Consider the following 14,190-nt stretch of genomic DNA (forward strand, 5'->3'; position numbering starts at 1 on the left):
TGCCCTAACTGTGAGGGATTATTCTCTACTCGCTATAAAAATAAAACTCTTAAGTATGCCACGAGAAACTGTGGCATTAATGTTACCTTAAATGCCAGACAGATCTCTTGACTCTTATCACACAAACAGAAGAGCCAAGATTCATTTGGATTTGGTCTATTGTCTCATTCCTTCCTGTTCTCAGAGCAGCTCCACCCAACCACCACCCTCACAGCTGCGAAAAGCCTGATCATCTTATAGCTGCTGAAGCCAGGGCTTAATCTACACAGCAAAAGAACATAAACACAGCATTTTCTTAAAATGGCAGAAAACAGAGTTCAGTGAAATCATACTGATAAAGTCAGCAAGGCGAAACCAAATTTAGATCTAATATTATTTGCAATATTTGTAAATTTAAAAATATAGACAGAATATGATCTTCCTGAACAATCTCAGGTGAATGAATGCAACATGGAGCTGATATTGATTTCAGTTGAAAGAAATATCGAGATTTATTGACTCAAGGGGTATATATCAATCAAAGTTAAGCTGGGTTCAATACTTATCTTATGGAATAATAAATCATTAAAAAACCCCACAAATCGATATATACACTGTAACCATCCTTTTAATAGCTTGGCTAAAATTTCATCTTAAGTGGATGTAACTCAAACTGCAAACAGAAGTCATAATACAGTTTAAATACTTCACTGTAGTGTCCTAAAAATAGGAGATGATGCTGTAAAATCAACACTATGGAAATGATATATATAATTGTTTTTTGAAGTCATCCACTGTAATTGCACAAACTTTCAGCAAATTATTAAAATTAACATGCTAAGGCAGCAGGGAATATATAATGTTACATTGCACTAGGTTTGCCAATAGCCTGAATAGATGCACTTTTTTCCATGGTCAAACTGACTGGCCGTGGTTAAGGAAATGCAAAACCCTTCTCAGTTCCAGAGGCTGGAACAACAGAATTTTGCATATTACTATAGAACTAATTAAAACAGATTGGTCAGATTTGTAGCATACAGTTGCATATCTTTTTTGGAGCCTGCAGTTTTCTGAGATTTTCTGCCAGTAAAAGTGAAGAATAGAGAAATGAAGCAAAAGCCTGTTAAGGGAGGGTCACCATTTACTAATAAGTCAACCACTTGGATCAAAGGACAGAAAAACTGATGGCTACAGCAGAAAAGATTTAAGCATTATATTCATCTTAGAAGACATAATGTGGAGAGAGTGCGGAATTCAGGGAAGGTTCAGACCTTCTAGAACTAGGAAGAAATTATGTTTGGAGGGGAGAAATGCATTTTAGTCACGTGAATTTCTGAGAGTTGGAGAGCTGTGCGAAAATGTTGGCATCCCAGAGCCATAGGAATCCACATGCCATATCAATCTTTCCTGTGACCCCAGAGATGAGAGATTATCTGACTGTAAGGAAAAGTAAGAAGACAGAAGACTCTGGAAAATATTTGATAGGTTCTTCTCCAGCATCTGCCACTCCAGGAGGACTAAGGGTGCTCTGAAACCAGCCAGTTTATCCCACTCATCTCCGACAGAGCAGAACAGCTCTGTGCTGGACTGGGCAAAGGAAGGCCTGTAAATTGTTAGGCTCAGTAAGGCAAACCTCCCAGGAGAAAGCCTGGAGATGTAGGGCTTTTTCGCTGCTCCTTCTAATCCTTTTATTCTTTTCCTTGAGGCTATGTGACAYCTCTTCCAAACCTGCTCTGAGGCTGGAACAGACACCGAACTTGTCTCAGATGCTACGCCTCTGTGAGTAGATGCTCAAATGTGGGTAAAAGATAAGGAAGAAAAGAAGAAAAAAAAAACAAGCATACCATCTTCTGCCTAACTGGAAAACAAAAATGTGCCATTTATAGAAGCACTTGCAGTTACAACCTGATATTTATCTGATCAGCTATCATCTGACCTGATTTGAACTTCATGTTTTACTACAGACTTACCATACTTACTAGGGATACTGAACATGCCTAATTGGATCTACCGCTAGCAGTAGGGGGCAGATCCTTCATGTCCAAGGTGGCAATCCTAGCCCACCACAAAACTTGGTTATCCTGTCATCTGCTAATAAACAGTACCACCTCCCTAACTCCTCCCCAGCATCAGAGTGAGATGTATTAAACCTTCATCAAAACTGCCTCATTGTTGGATGCTGCAGAAGGAAGTCTCAAAGCTGCTCAGGGCTAGAGCAAATATCATCAGTCCATGGGCTGTTCCTGCCATGTGGGACTAATTGCAAAGGAAAGCACAACTACTTTTTGCTGAAGCAAAGCTGCTTAAGAATTTAMTGACAAAACTTTTTCTCAGTGAAAAATGAGGAGGTTTAATAATTTACTGCAGAAAGTATCTGCATGGATTTTTCATAGGAAACCCATAAAATACAATCCCTTTGCCTGAAAAGAAGAAAGTATGTTTCACCTTTTAACCAACGAGAGTTGGTAGTTTCCAGAACTCAGTATGTTCTACTTGGTCTGTAAGAAGCAAAAAATTTCCACTTAAGATTTGTCCTGATGTTTCTCTATAGCAGCCGTGAAAATGCCTGCAGCCCAGGTGTGCAGAATCTCTCTGGAAGATCAGTGTGCAGAGCTGCCACACTTGGGTTTCAAATGGGAGCTCAACTGGTCTCAAAATTAATAATCAGCCAGAACAAAAAAGTTAGGAATGTTTTATAGTGTTTTTTTTTCCATATATGACTTCAACTAGACTCTTGGATCACTGCCATTCTAAACAAAAAATCCTTTAGAAATTTGAGTGAACTTTGAAAGATACAAGAGTAAGAGAGTGCACTGCAACTGTACAAAAATAAAAGCACCAAATAGAGCAGCTAAATAATACCAAGTAAGAAGGAATAATTCTCTTTATAGATTTTTCACAACATTCATGATCTATGTTTCTACATCTTTTTAATAGAGGCTCCAAGGAACATATTTTTTATAAATTATAGCATCCTATTAGGAAAACATTATGACAAAGCATAACTCAAAATACCCTTCTGCAAAGTATGGTGTATCAAATACTATACCATCCAGACCAGTAAAACCCATCATTTACTGGCAAAGAAAAATAACTTTGAGCATAACTTGTTTAGTTCTAAGAAAACATCATCAGCTTGGTATGCAGACATGCTCTTTTACTTCTTGTTTTTAAAACACAACTTTAAAGCTAGGCACTTACATAACCCAGGGAACAGATAAAAGCAGACTTATGTTGCCATGAAATAGAATAAGTGGAGTCTTACTCTTTACCTTAACATATGCTGGAAGCTGCAGGATGTTCCTGGAAAATATGTAAAACCTTTTTATTAGGATTTTTTTCATTACTAGAAAAGTACTGCACAAATTACTGGTGCTGGCCTGTAAAATATTCACAGTTAACTTGATTTCTGCAGATACAGTGTTTGGAGAGTAACAAACTTGTGTTGCAGAATGTGAACCTGAGCTGGCCACTGTAGTAAAATTCAGTACAGTGATTTTTTCCAAGTCTTAAGTGAATTTGGCATGCCCATTTCCCCAACTAGTTGAAAAAAAAGTATGTCAGAGATGGTGCATACGGTCTCCAGAGATACTCCTTGCCTTCTCTCTGAAGTTCATCCGATGTTAGCAAAGCCTGCAGACACTGTGTGTCTTGTCACTCTATGAGGGTCAGTACTCAAGGTTTAAGGAGTGGCTGAGAGGTGCTTGTGAAACCAGATTAAAATAAAAGAGAATAAGGTGAGAACAATTTACTACTATGCAGTGCAGCCTGACAAGAAAACTGCCTGAATCTCATTTTCAAGAAAGTTTCTTGAGGAAAGTTGAATTTTTGATGGAATTTTGAGCATGCCAAATAATTATGTTTTTAATCTACGAAACTACTGATAGTGGTTAAGCATAAAGCAAATCTGATGTTCTCTAGTAATGCCCAGAACTTACTGGAGTCAGAAAGATACAAGTGGTGCTCTCTTTACTGCGAGAAATAACTAGCCATAGTTTTTCTGCCTTGCGATCCCTAAATTGACTTCCAAAAAAGTAGTAAATTGAGATCAGTTTTGGTCCTTACCTCTATGGTGCCCAACAGCACTTAAACRCATTCAGTATATTTAACTGGTGTTCAAAACTCCATTGTAAAGCTCCACAATATGACATCACAAGGATACAATCTCTCGTGCAAGAGACGAAGTTTCTTCAGTAGCTTAACTATAGACAGAATTTCAGCAGGAACTAAGAATCTACAGAAATTCCCCCCAGCTTCTGCTGCAAGTGAAAAATGCACTTCTTCTATATTGTATTCCCTAACATGTTCAATTTATACATTACAAATATATCAAAACATTATGCAGGCAAAAAGCCTACCTTTCTGTATATGGCTTTCCTGTTGGAGTGAATAAGAGAAAGAACCAAATGTAGCAGATATTTGTTATGCCATACAATGCTCTGCTGGAAATCACTGAGTGAATATGTTGATGAAATTGGAATGAAAAGTCATCCGAAACAGAACTGAACTGATCTGGTTTTCAGGACTAACTCAAACATATTTTTTTAAAGAAGGAAGGAAGCATCTGATGGAAGAATCTTTGTGAAAAACTAGCTGCATAACTGGGAAGGACTAGAATTTGGTTTGCAATCTCAATTCACATTGAAACCTTGTAAGTTTCAGCTTGGTGACAGAATGTTGGATCAATAACTAACATTTGTAATTAATGAATTAAGTAATTAACATCATTCTTACTGTGATAATGGCTCTCATGTTTGGGCCCTTCCATCAGTCTCCTGTTTTCAAGAACTGTAACTGTATATCCATGTTGTGCCAGGATGCGCTGACAGACCTGACGTTCAATTTTACTGTGGGCAGGAGGAGCATACAGAACTGCTCTTCTTGTATGGCTTCCAAAGTACTGCAGAATGGAGTCTTCGATCTAAMAACAAACACAACACAAAGACAACAGCTGTAAAATAAGACAACTTTCAAGATTATAAAATACAGTTGTTACTTTTTCACAGAAATAAGCTAGAAACTTACTGTGACAGTCTGGGAAATATTTATGGTACAATTTAAGAATTCTTTTTATATTAGGGATGTGCCCTCTCCATTTTTCCATCTTCATTTTAGACCAATATTTGAAGGGTTTCACAACTTAGGGCAACAATGGATGATTTTTAAACTATAGTCTTTCCTTTATGGAAAAATCCTGGGCTGAAAACCAGTCTGCACAAATGCGCTGGTAACGGCACTTGCAGGTGAGTTTGACCATGGACTGAGGTTGATATGTTGGTGACCTGGCAGAGAGGGCTTGATAGTTCTCATGTCAGCTGTTTCAAGGAACATGCAGCATGGTTAACAAAAAGAAGAAGAATACTGAGATAGAAGGGGCCAGGAAACTGTAAACAGTACTGTAGACAGCTGTGCCTCTTGAAAATTATGTATATCCCTGTCTGCACCTTATTACCTTTCCACAAGCTATTAATCCTGTATGATCCATTCCATGGCAGGACTGGTAGAGAAACACGTATATAGCAGCAAGGAGAAAGATGTATGATGTCTCCAAAGAATCCCAAGAAACTTGGGCTGTCTGCTGTCTGCCATTCAGTGTCTTTCCCAGACAGGGTCTAGTGATTAGCAGCTTTGAGAGAAAATCCGTCCTCCCTATAATAACTGAGGATATGAGTTTCTTGCAAGAGAAAAGGGAAGTGAGCCCTCCCACCCCGACATACAGAGACAATCCTGCAGACTGGACCTATAGTGTGAGCGTGACATTTAGTTCTGGAAAGAGTGAATCCTGGCATCACTCTCATCTTGCAGCTAATTCTTTGGAAAAGAGTGTATATCTGGTGTTAAGATACACAAAAATATATATAAAAATAGAATGTTCCATGTGGGAAATTCGGTAAYTAATATCTGAAATATTCTAGCTGTTCTTTTGCAATAAAAATGTCGTTAGCAAACAAGATTTTCTCTTGGTGAAAAGTATTTCTCTTTTGGATTGAAACATACTAGCATTTAAGGGTTTTAATTCAGGATATGAAGTTAGTTCTTGGCAAGTACCTGAATTCCAATGCAGCAGTARCCTCCAATATCTACTTTAAAAATTAAAAGTTATCCCATAACTTCTAGTTTTAGTAAGCTTATCACTGGACATTAGAAGCGCTATGCAAACAAGGCACCACTATTCTTGCACAAAAGACCACACTGGAAAGAGAAACAGATGCTTTGATATAAACAAATGCTATTCAAGATTCATCCAGTTGTTTATAGGTCTGGGAGATAGCGATAAAGGCGCTCTCTCAGCCGACTCTTCCCCAAGTACAGGATGCAGTTTTATGTTACACTTGGCTAAAGGATAAGTTCCTCTGYGGCAGTGAGAGGTATGCACTATTTTAGAGCCCTGACTTTCATGCCACTTCTGCTTTTATTCTAGAACACACATCCTCTGTGAACWGGATTAGCATAACTGATGAGGGGACATCGACATATATCTAGCTACAACCCTGTCAGAGTCTTCTACATATGTTTGCTAAATGCGTAACCCAAAGCTACTTTAGACATTGGGATATTCAGATACATGATGATCACATGCTGGTAGGAAGAAGCATAAATAGTATATGATCAAGTCACAGGAATTATGTTACATAACCTTGTCAGATGTCCTCCCCTGTCCTTGCAGTATTTTTAAAACATGTTAGTTCAGCCGGAAACTTAATGCTAAAATGTCTCAAAACATCTTTTCCACACCACAGCATATTCTACTTATTCTTTCCCATTCTGTCTTTGCCCCTCCCTCTTCTCTCTTTTCTTTTTCCTGCCTCATGTAACTGCAGTCACCCTTCTCCATTTTCCTACGTCTTTTCCCTCCCTCTCTGTTCCTAAAAGCAGCCCTCGCCCTGCTCCCGCCCCCTGTGCTCTTCTCTCCAACTGCCGCCTCATCCGGAGAAATGCTGTGTAACACCAGGGCACTTCAGCCAGATATTTTCTGCTCTCCATTTCACTTGCATCATGGAGGAAACTCAGCAAAGAGAGACACCTCTAGCTTTATTTGCATGCAGATCCAATCTTCTATCCCACATGTGTTGTGCTGGCAGACACTGCAGAGTGAATTAAGGACACGCAAGGCGAATGCAGGGGCTGGAGCCCAAGACACGTTCAGTATCCGGCTTTTCGTTAGCAATTATCCCCCGTCCCTGTCAGGTCCCCCCCGCCCCGGTGCGGCAGAGGGTGTCTGCTCCGCGGAGTGAGAGTCCTGCACTGCCCTTACACACCGCTGCGCTTTGTGCGCGCCCCTCTTTGCGGACATTTTGGTTATCGTGGCTTTTTTGTGCTTCACGTTAGGAATCACTCTAAAAAGGCTGCTGCCAAAACGCGCCTTTCTTCGTAACAGCAAAGTCTCCTGCAAGTGTCACTCCTCAAGCATTTTGTTTAAAACAAATTTTACTAGCTTCTATTTCAAGCACCCAGCAACAGTTTTATTTTCTCCTGGGAGAGAGACTCCCAGAACAGCTCACGGGGTTTACCTCATCGTGGCCCTGCCTCGCAGCCCGCACCTATCTCGCCAGGCCGCAGCTGGCCTAAGAGCTCTTCACTGCGTCAACAGCCTCTCTCATACCCAGAAACACAGTTGTTTCTTCCTAATTAGCAGCTCTGAACCCTCCCTTAGTCCTCCTCGGCACACCAGCGAGGAAGCCTACCTTCTTTTCTCAAGCGGGGCATCCCGCTTCCCTCGGGGCCCCCGCTGCCTCCTCGCCCACCGGCCCCTCGCGCCTCCCCTGCGCTCCCCACACTAGCGAGGGCTCTAGCTATCGGGCAAATACTTGTTAAAAAAATCACCATTGGCAACTGGTTACTGCCCATTAGTAACACCAATACTAGTGAAAACATTTCAAGGAACGGCAGTGATGTAAGGCACTTCCCCGAAGGAGCGAAGGAAGGCAAACAGCCGCGGGCCGCCCCCGGCCCCGCGCCGGGGCCTTCCTCCAGCCGCTGCCTCTGGCGCGCGCGCCAAGGGTGGATGGCTGCCGTAATCTGCTCCAGATGGCTGGGACACGCCGCTCAGGGCCCTCTCAGGCTGCTGGCGTCCAAAACCTCCCCGTGCCGAGCCAGCAGGACTCGAGCAGGCCCAGCCTGGGACAGGCACCAATGCGCGCACTCCCGTCGCCTGAATGTGAGCAAGAGTCACTTTTATCCACTAGCCTTCCAAAAAAGCAATTAGAGATGACGGGCTCTTTGGGGCACAGCGACAATTCACGCTCCTAAATTTAACAGCTTGAGCTGGTGTTTAATCTGACACTGTTCAAAAATACAGCGTAGCTCCACACCGTTTATGGTGCTGGGTTGAGACCTACGTGTGGTGTTGCCAGATTTATTTCCTCTGACCTTCCTTTTTCGAGCTAATTGCAACCCAGGCTACAAGATGTAACATGTCCTTTCTGTTGTCTTGTCAACCCAGGGCAATTTCGGGTGGCTTTTTTTGTTTGTTTGCTTGCTTGGGTTTTTTTTAAACTATACTTTATCAACACAGCATTAAAAGACACTTCATGTTTGTAGCAAATGATTCCATAATTTTTTCCAAATCTCTATAGAAAATGCCTTTCATTATCAACCATGCTGATCTAGTTACTAGTAGAAGCATTTCAGAATTTCCAATATTATAGGAATAATAGTCACATTTCTATRAAAGTCTACTGTTTTTCATTAAACCTTTTCTCAACCATAAAGATGCAGTCTAGTCTATACCAATAGAGAGTTAGTATAGAAGAAGCAGAGTACAATAGATGAAAATAATCTAATTGTATATTTTGTAATTTTATGATTCATAACATTTTGGTATTCATGTAACTTCAATGTGCAGCAGGCTTAGACTAGAAAAATGTGTCCATAACATTACRAATATTTGTGAATAAGTGTTAATGAAGAAATGTTTTTATGACAAATTCAGATTTGTTCTTCTTTCCTAATTTGAAATTTGAGGCTATTTGTTTGCAGGTCAGTTTGTTACAGATTCACTACACCTATGCGAAAGTGATTGGTAAAGAACATCTGTGGCCCGAGTCTTATCTAAAGAATAGTATGGCTGTCTCCACTGAAATTAATGAAGCTTTACAGCAAAGCTGAGATTTCCCATATGATTTAGCATGAGGCCGATGTCAGCTTTGACATGATATACCTGCTCTTACCGCTTGAAACCAYTGCACTTAGTAGAGTCACTGACCCCATTTTAGTGCAACAGGCTGTTACACAGATGATCCACAGCCTTAACAACCAGTCCAAAGAAACTGTGGTGGACTCTCAAGTAAATAAAAAAGCATAAAAATTAATTTTGTAATTTTGTTTTCAGCTTATATAATAACCTGAAAAACACAAAAGAAAATAAAGTGTCCTTTTATATGAGCTCCGTAAAATCTATTATGAATTTTAAAAGATCTAGTGAATGAAACATTCCTGTTAGGCCTTAACAAACCAAATAAACAATGCAGTTTATWTAATATGAAAGCTCAAGAATTACATAACTATCCTTGTCTGACTGAAAATAGACATTTAATATCTGAATTGTACTTAGTTCTGTCTGCCTGCAAATTCCAAGTAGCTGTGAAGTCCTCTGCTAAGGAGAAAATGTTTTGACATTTTCCTTTAAATCATTTTATCCAATTCTAGGTTATGAGTGTATAAAGATACAACAGATTATATTAGTTTCTGAAGCTTTCCTTTCTCTTACAAAATTTCTAGGTTGTTCCAATTTAAATTCTAAAATTGGTCAGTAATTAAATCCTACAATATATAATTACTGTTGTTGCTTTGGCCAAGAAGAAAATAGGAAAGATATTTCAAGTTGAGAGGAGAAAAGCAGTTCTTTGGCATTTTTTCAGATTCCAAGAAGATTGCATAATTGCATAAATATTGATGCATTGTCTCTGCCTGGCAAGGAAGCTAATATACAGTTTGAACTATTGCCATAGAATTTCATTGACCATCACTTCAACTTTGGAAACAAAATTACTCTTCCTGAAATAATGGCTCAACTTAAGTCTGGCTGTGCTTTTCTCAGAGAAGAACTCAAAAGCTGTACATCATCTTTTCAGCTACCCAGTTCTTGTTGCATTAGTCCCTGTGTAGTTTTCAGGCAGCCTCTCTTTTACATCAAACTACCCAAGATGCTTGTAGTCTTGTCTGGCAGCTTCAAAATATTTGACTGTACCTTCACTTTTACCCCACCACTTCCTACRGGTACTTGCTGCAAGAGAGAGATACAAGTGCTACTACATCAATTGAAAGCCCTTTGCATGGCAGGGCAGTGCAACAGAAATAYTGTGAAAGAGAACCAGCCTTAAATAGACAACACAGTCATTATTAGCAATATTCACAAGCAGATACCTGCCTAGATTCCATCTCCATCCCATTTAGCTGGAAGAAAGTCAGCAAAGGAAGTGTGGATCTATCCTCACTTTTAGATACTACCTAGCAGAACAACATTACAATCCGAGAGCAGGACTCCCAGACACTACTACGCTAATATTAACTGTCATTAATAAGAAGAATGATAACAAMAACTTTGGATGTGATTATAATAATCCAAGTGGTTCATTTACAGGACTGTAAAGACCTTTATTAATTCCAAATGTGACTTTTAAATTCTTTTCAATGTTGGCATAAAAGCTCATAGAAATAGCTGTTCTTATTACTCTTGTACTTGAAATGCATATATCTCCTGTATTGGGAAGTAACAGAGAAGTTAATTTCCTGTTTCACTTTCTAGAGGACATTTAAATGTGTTGGCTTAATATATTGCTAGATTTCCTAATCAGAAAGGACTGGACTGTAGAACGAAATGGCTGGAATGTTATTCTACTACTTTGCTGAAAAAATACAGAGCAAGCAACTAAATTATTGGCACCTGTGTTGATAGCTCATTTCTGAGGATTTCRTAAGTACAACAGCAAAACTGGAGTTATCTGCATAGTCATAACTAGCACACTGAGCTGGAAGTACAGAATTATTTTTCAAACTCCCTTTGCTTTATGATTGCATATAGGAATCCACTGCTTTGTATTTGGAACAGACTATGAGCCAAACCCTACCATCTTATCAAAATATGTGATTTTGAGGAAAGGACTCCAGTGAAGTAAATGGGTGAGATTTGACTTGCATTTCTCTTCCTCTACTTGTTGCTGATGTATTCTTCTCAAAGTTCCCTTCCTGTAAAGAGTCTCTACCACACCCCTCTTTCCTGACTGCTATCACAATAGCTTTGCTCTTTATCACCAAAATATCGCTGTCTCTGCAGTAAGAATAGCTATTTCCTCAGTAACTTTTGCATTTTATATTGAAAAGCAAAAAAAAATGTCCTGTTTTTGCAGGGTGCATCCCTTGTCTTGTGAGTATAGTATCATTTCAATTAAACCAGTTGCTGATACCGTACTGTCAGCTGCATTTTAAGTTCGGGTTTCAAAGTAGCTAGGTTTTCCACTTTTTTTGTTCTTTTGTGAATAGAAAAGTGTTCTTATCCATGTATTTTATAAACTAAATGTCTATTTTAAGATTAAATTTACCTCAAAAACGTATGAAACTATACAACAGATAATGTGATCTTTTCTATCCAGCATTGTTATCACACTCTATTTCTGCATATTAGCAAAAATTATTCCTTGTCATTTTATCCTTGAGCTTCATTTCTACTTTTTCTTATGTTTCAACMTTTTCTAACTTTCAACAGTTTCCACTAGCTTTGCCTTCTTTTCTTTCCATTCTGCTTCCATCTCCCTTTCTCTTCCACCAATGCAAATCCAGCCCCACATGCACAATCTCTTCTGAGACCTCTGAGGATACTATTATTTTACAAGCATAGTTCCCTACACTGCCTCCCACACCTCACCTCAGCCTGTGCCTCTTTTTTTCCCATGCCTTGTTCCATGCTACTCCTCTCCTGCCCTCTTCCTTCCCTTCTCATTCTGACTACAAGTATATTACATTCAAAACAAACAAACAAACAAAAAACAGACATATGTGTTGTTTAGAGTCTGCAGCTCATCAGATTAGTTTCAAATGTCTGCATTAAGTTTTGATGAATTTTGCACTAGGGCAGTAATTTCCATTGACTGTGAAGRAGGGATGTCTGCCTTTGATAAGGTAGAGTGGACCGCTTAAGAGACAATAGTTCCACCCTGGATGTCCAAAGTTCTGCTAACAATTCCTTTACTCTTTGGTAATTTCACTCCTGATTCTCAAGTACAGTTGCCTGGGCCTATAACCTGTACAAGATGTTCAACTGAAACTTTCTCTAGATCTTGGTCATGATCTAAAACATGTTTCTCCTTTTCATTTTTTTCTACATAGTCTCTCAGARATATGGCCTTGAAAGTGAAGACAACTTATTGTCACCCTACCTATTATCTTTTATCTATGGGATGCCAGCATCRCCCACTCATTACATTCTCAAATAATCTGCATGTCTTGTTTTCCAGGTGGTCCTAGATAGCTAGGGAATTTGAAGGGAGACTCTTGTAAGTGTGTATCTGTGAAATGATCGCCTTCAAGGCCAACCTTAAAATTCTTATTCCTTGTACATTGGTCAAGCTTAGAGAGCCAGTATGTGAAAACACTGCCTAACGCATAAGCAGTACTATGTCATTGTGTCCTTACAACTGCAAAGGTASTACATCTAACTGGACAAACCCGCAGTGCAGTGTAAAAATACCTAAGCTGGCTCTGGCTGAGTTAATTCAGAGTGGAAACACAGCTGTGACCAGCAGCTCTTCTCCAAAGTGGCTGAGAAGCAGAGCTAAATTACTTAGGAGGAGTGCAATGGTTTTATATTTCTCAGGTATCAGAGGTATTTCTGACACACTACTATGACACGCAAACCTACACCCAGGGCTTGTACATACTTTTTTTTTGTTGATATCTGTTTCAGTTTGGATGCTACAGCATGAACTCGCCTCTTTATCTTCACAAATATTATCATACAAGAGGAAAGACTGTCTGGAAGACTGGATGCAGCTGGATGTGATATCTTCCTGTCAGGGTTTTATTACCTCATCTCTTAAAAGGGGTGAGAAGGTGGTGATGCAATACAGAGGCTGCAGTAGAAAAGGAAAATGGTCCAGAATGGGAGACAAAGGGATATGGGTGATTTCAGGTCCTTCCTCTGCTACATGTACTTCACATTAGTTTGTTTCCAGTATCCTAAATTCTAAATGACAAAGTGTCATGTAGTATAGACACTGGTTCTCCATCCCACCGGAGTTTTGTGAGGATACAGTCATTAAAGATCTTAAGTTCTTCATTAYAGTAGTATTGATGTCATCTACCTTGGATTCTACATGGATTACATTTCCTTATTTTGGACATCTGGAGGAAAATTCATCAACTACATTTTCTAAAACATCATATAAACATTAGCCTTCAGGGTGCCATACTATATGCTCAACTTTGAAAATCAGGCAGATATGAAACTGAAAAATAAAAACTAGCTGGAGGTATCCATTTTTAACTCCTATATTTCTTTGAAAATAAAAACCATAAAAATTTGGTAACTACTGTTAGGCAAGGAGTTAGAAGTGGATTTCTGAAGCTGGACTCCTAAACCTCGTTGGAGATTCTGAAATAAGAAATCTATTTTCCAGGCTACAGATTTTAACATTTAATTTTATATTAGAAAATGTTGACCTCTGCATGTGAAAATGAGTCTAAAGAATCAGGTCTTCAGCAGTTTTGAATACCAAGAGTGTGTGATACCCAAGAAAGAAGTACTATGAGCTCTGTCAGGTTTTCTAGGCTCTCTATTAAATCAGAATTTTTGTGATTAAAAAAAAAAAAAACAAACAAAAAAACCCCAAACTTGCTCTATGTGCCTGATAGTAATGGCTTCATCCCAGGGCATTTTGCATGTARCTAAAGACACATTTACAGATCAAATTGGCAATTTCCATCCCTATGCTATTTCCACATTTTTGGAAAGGAAAGTTCTAGATAATGAGATATATTTCAAACTCAGAGCAAGTGTTGGAAGGAGACTTTTCACATGCAGTCATAATAACATTCTAACACCAGGCTCAACATAATACWCATTGTTTCTATGAAAGAAGAATCAAGCCTGCTTCTGCCCACTCAGAAGAGTTTTCTAAGGCCTGACATAAGGCGCCATATGACTCAAATCCCAGAAGCATGAGATATCATCTAAAGAAYGATACCTCCAGCACAGTCTTCTTTTCCTTAAACCTT

At 39.2% G+C, this 14,190-nt stretch overlaps 1 protein-coding gene across 2 annotated transcripts in view; it reads right to left on the reverse strand.

Moving 5' to 3' along the window:
- Nucleotides 1-14,190, reverse strand: part of CPED1 (cadherin like and PC-esterase domain containing 1) — a 149,685-nt gene that overhangs the window by 132,150 nt on the left and 3,345 nt on the right. For both annotated transcript variants that reach the window (XM_085299718.1, XM_085299716.1), the window contains exon 3: nucleotides 4,714-4,900. In XM_085299718.1, the coding sequence (XP_085155844.1) occupies nucleotides 4,714-4,900 (187 nt within the window). The remainder of the gene's footprint in view (nucleotides 1-4,713; nucleotides 4,901-14,190) is intronic.

Source organism: Rhea americana, unplaced genomic scaffold (assembly GCF_003343005.1).
Source record: "Rhea americana isolate MKP2758 unplaced genomic scaffold, rheAme1 scaffold_152, whole genome shotgun sequence".
Classification (NCBI taxonomy): domain Eukaryota; kingdom Metazoa; phylum Chordata; class Aves; order Rheiformes; family Rheidae; genus Rhea; species Rhea americana.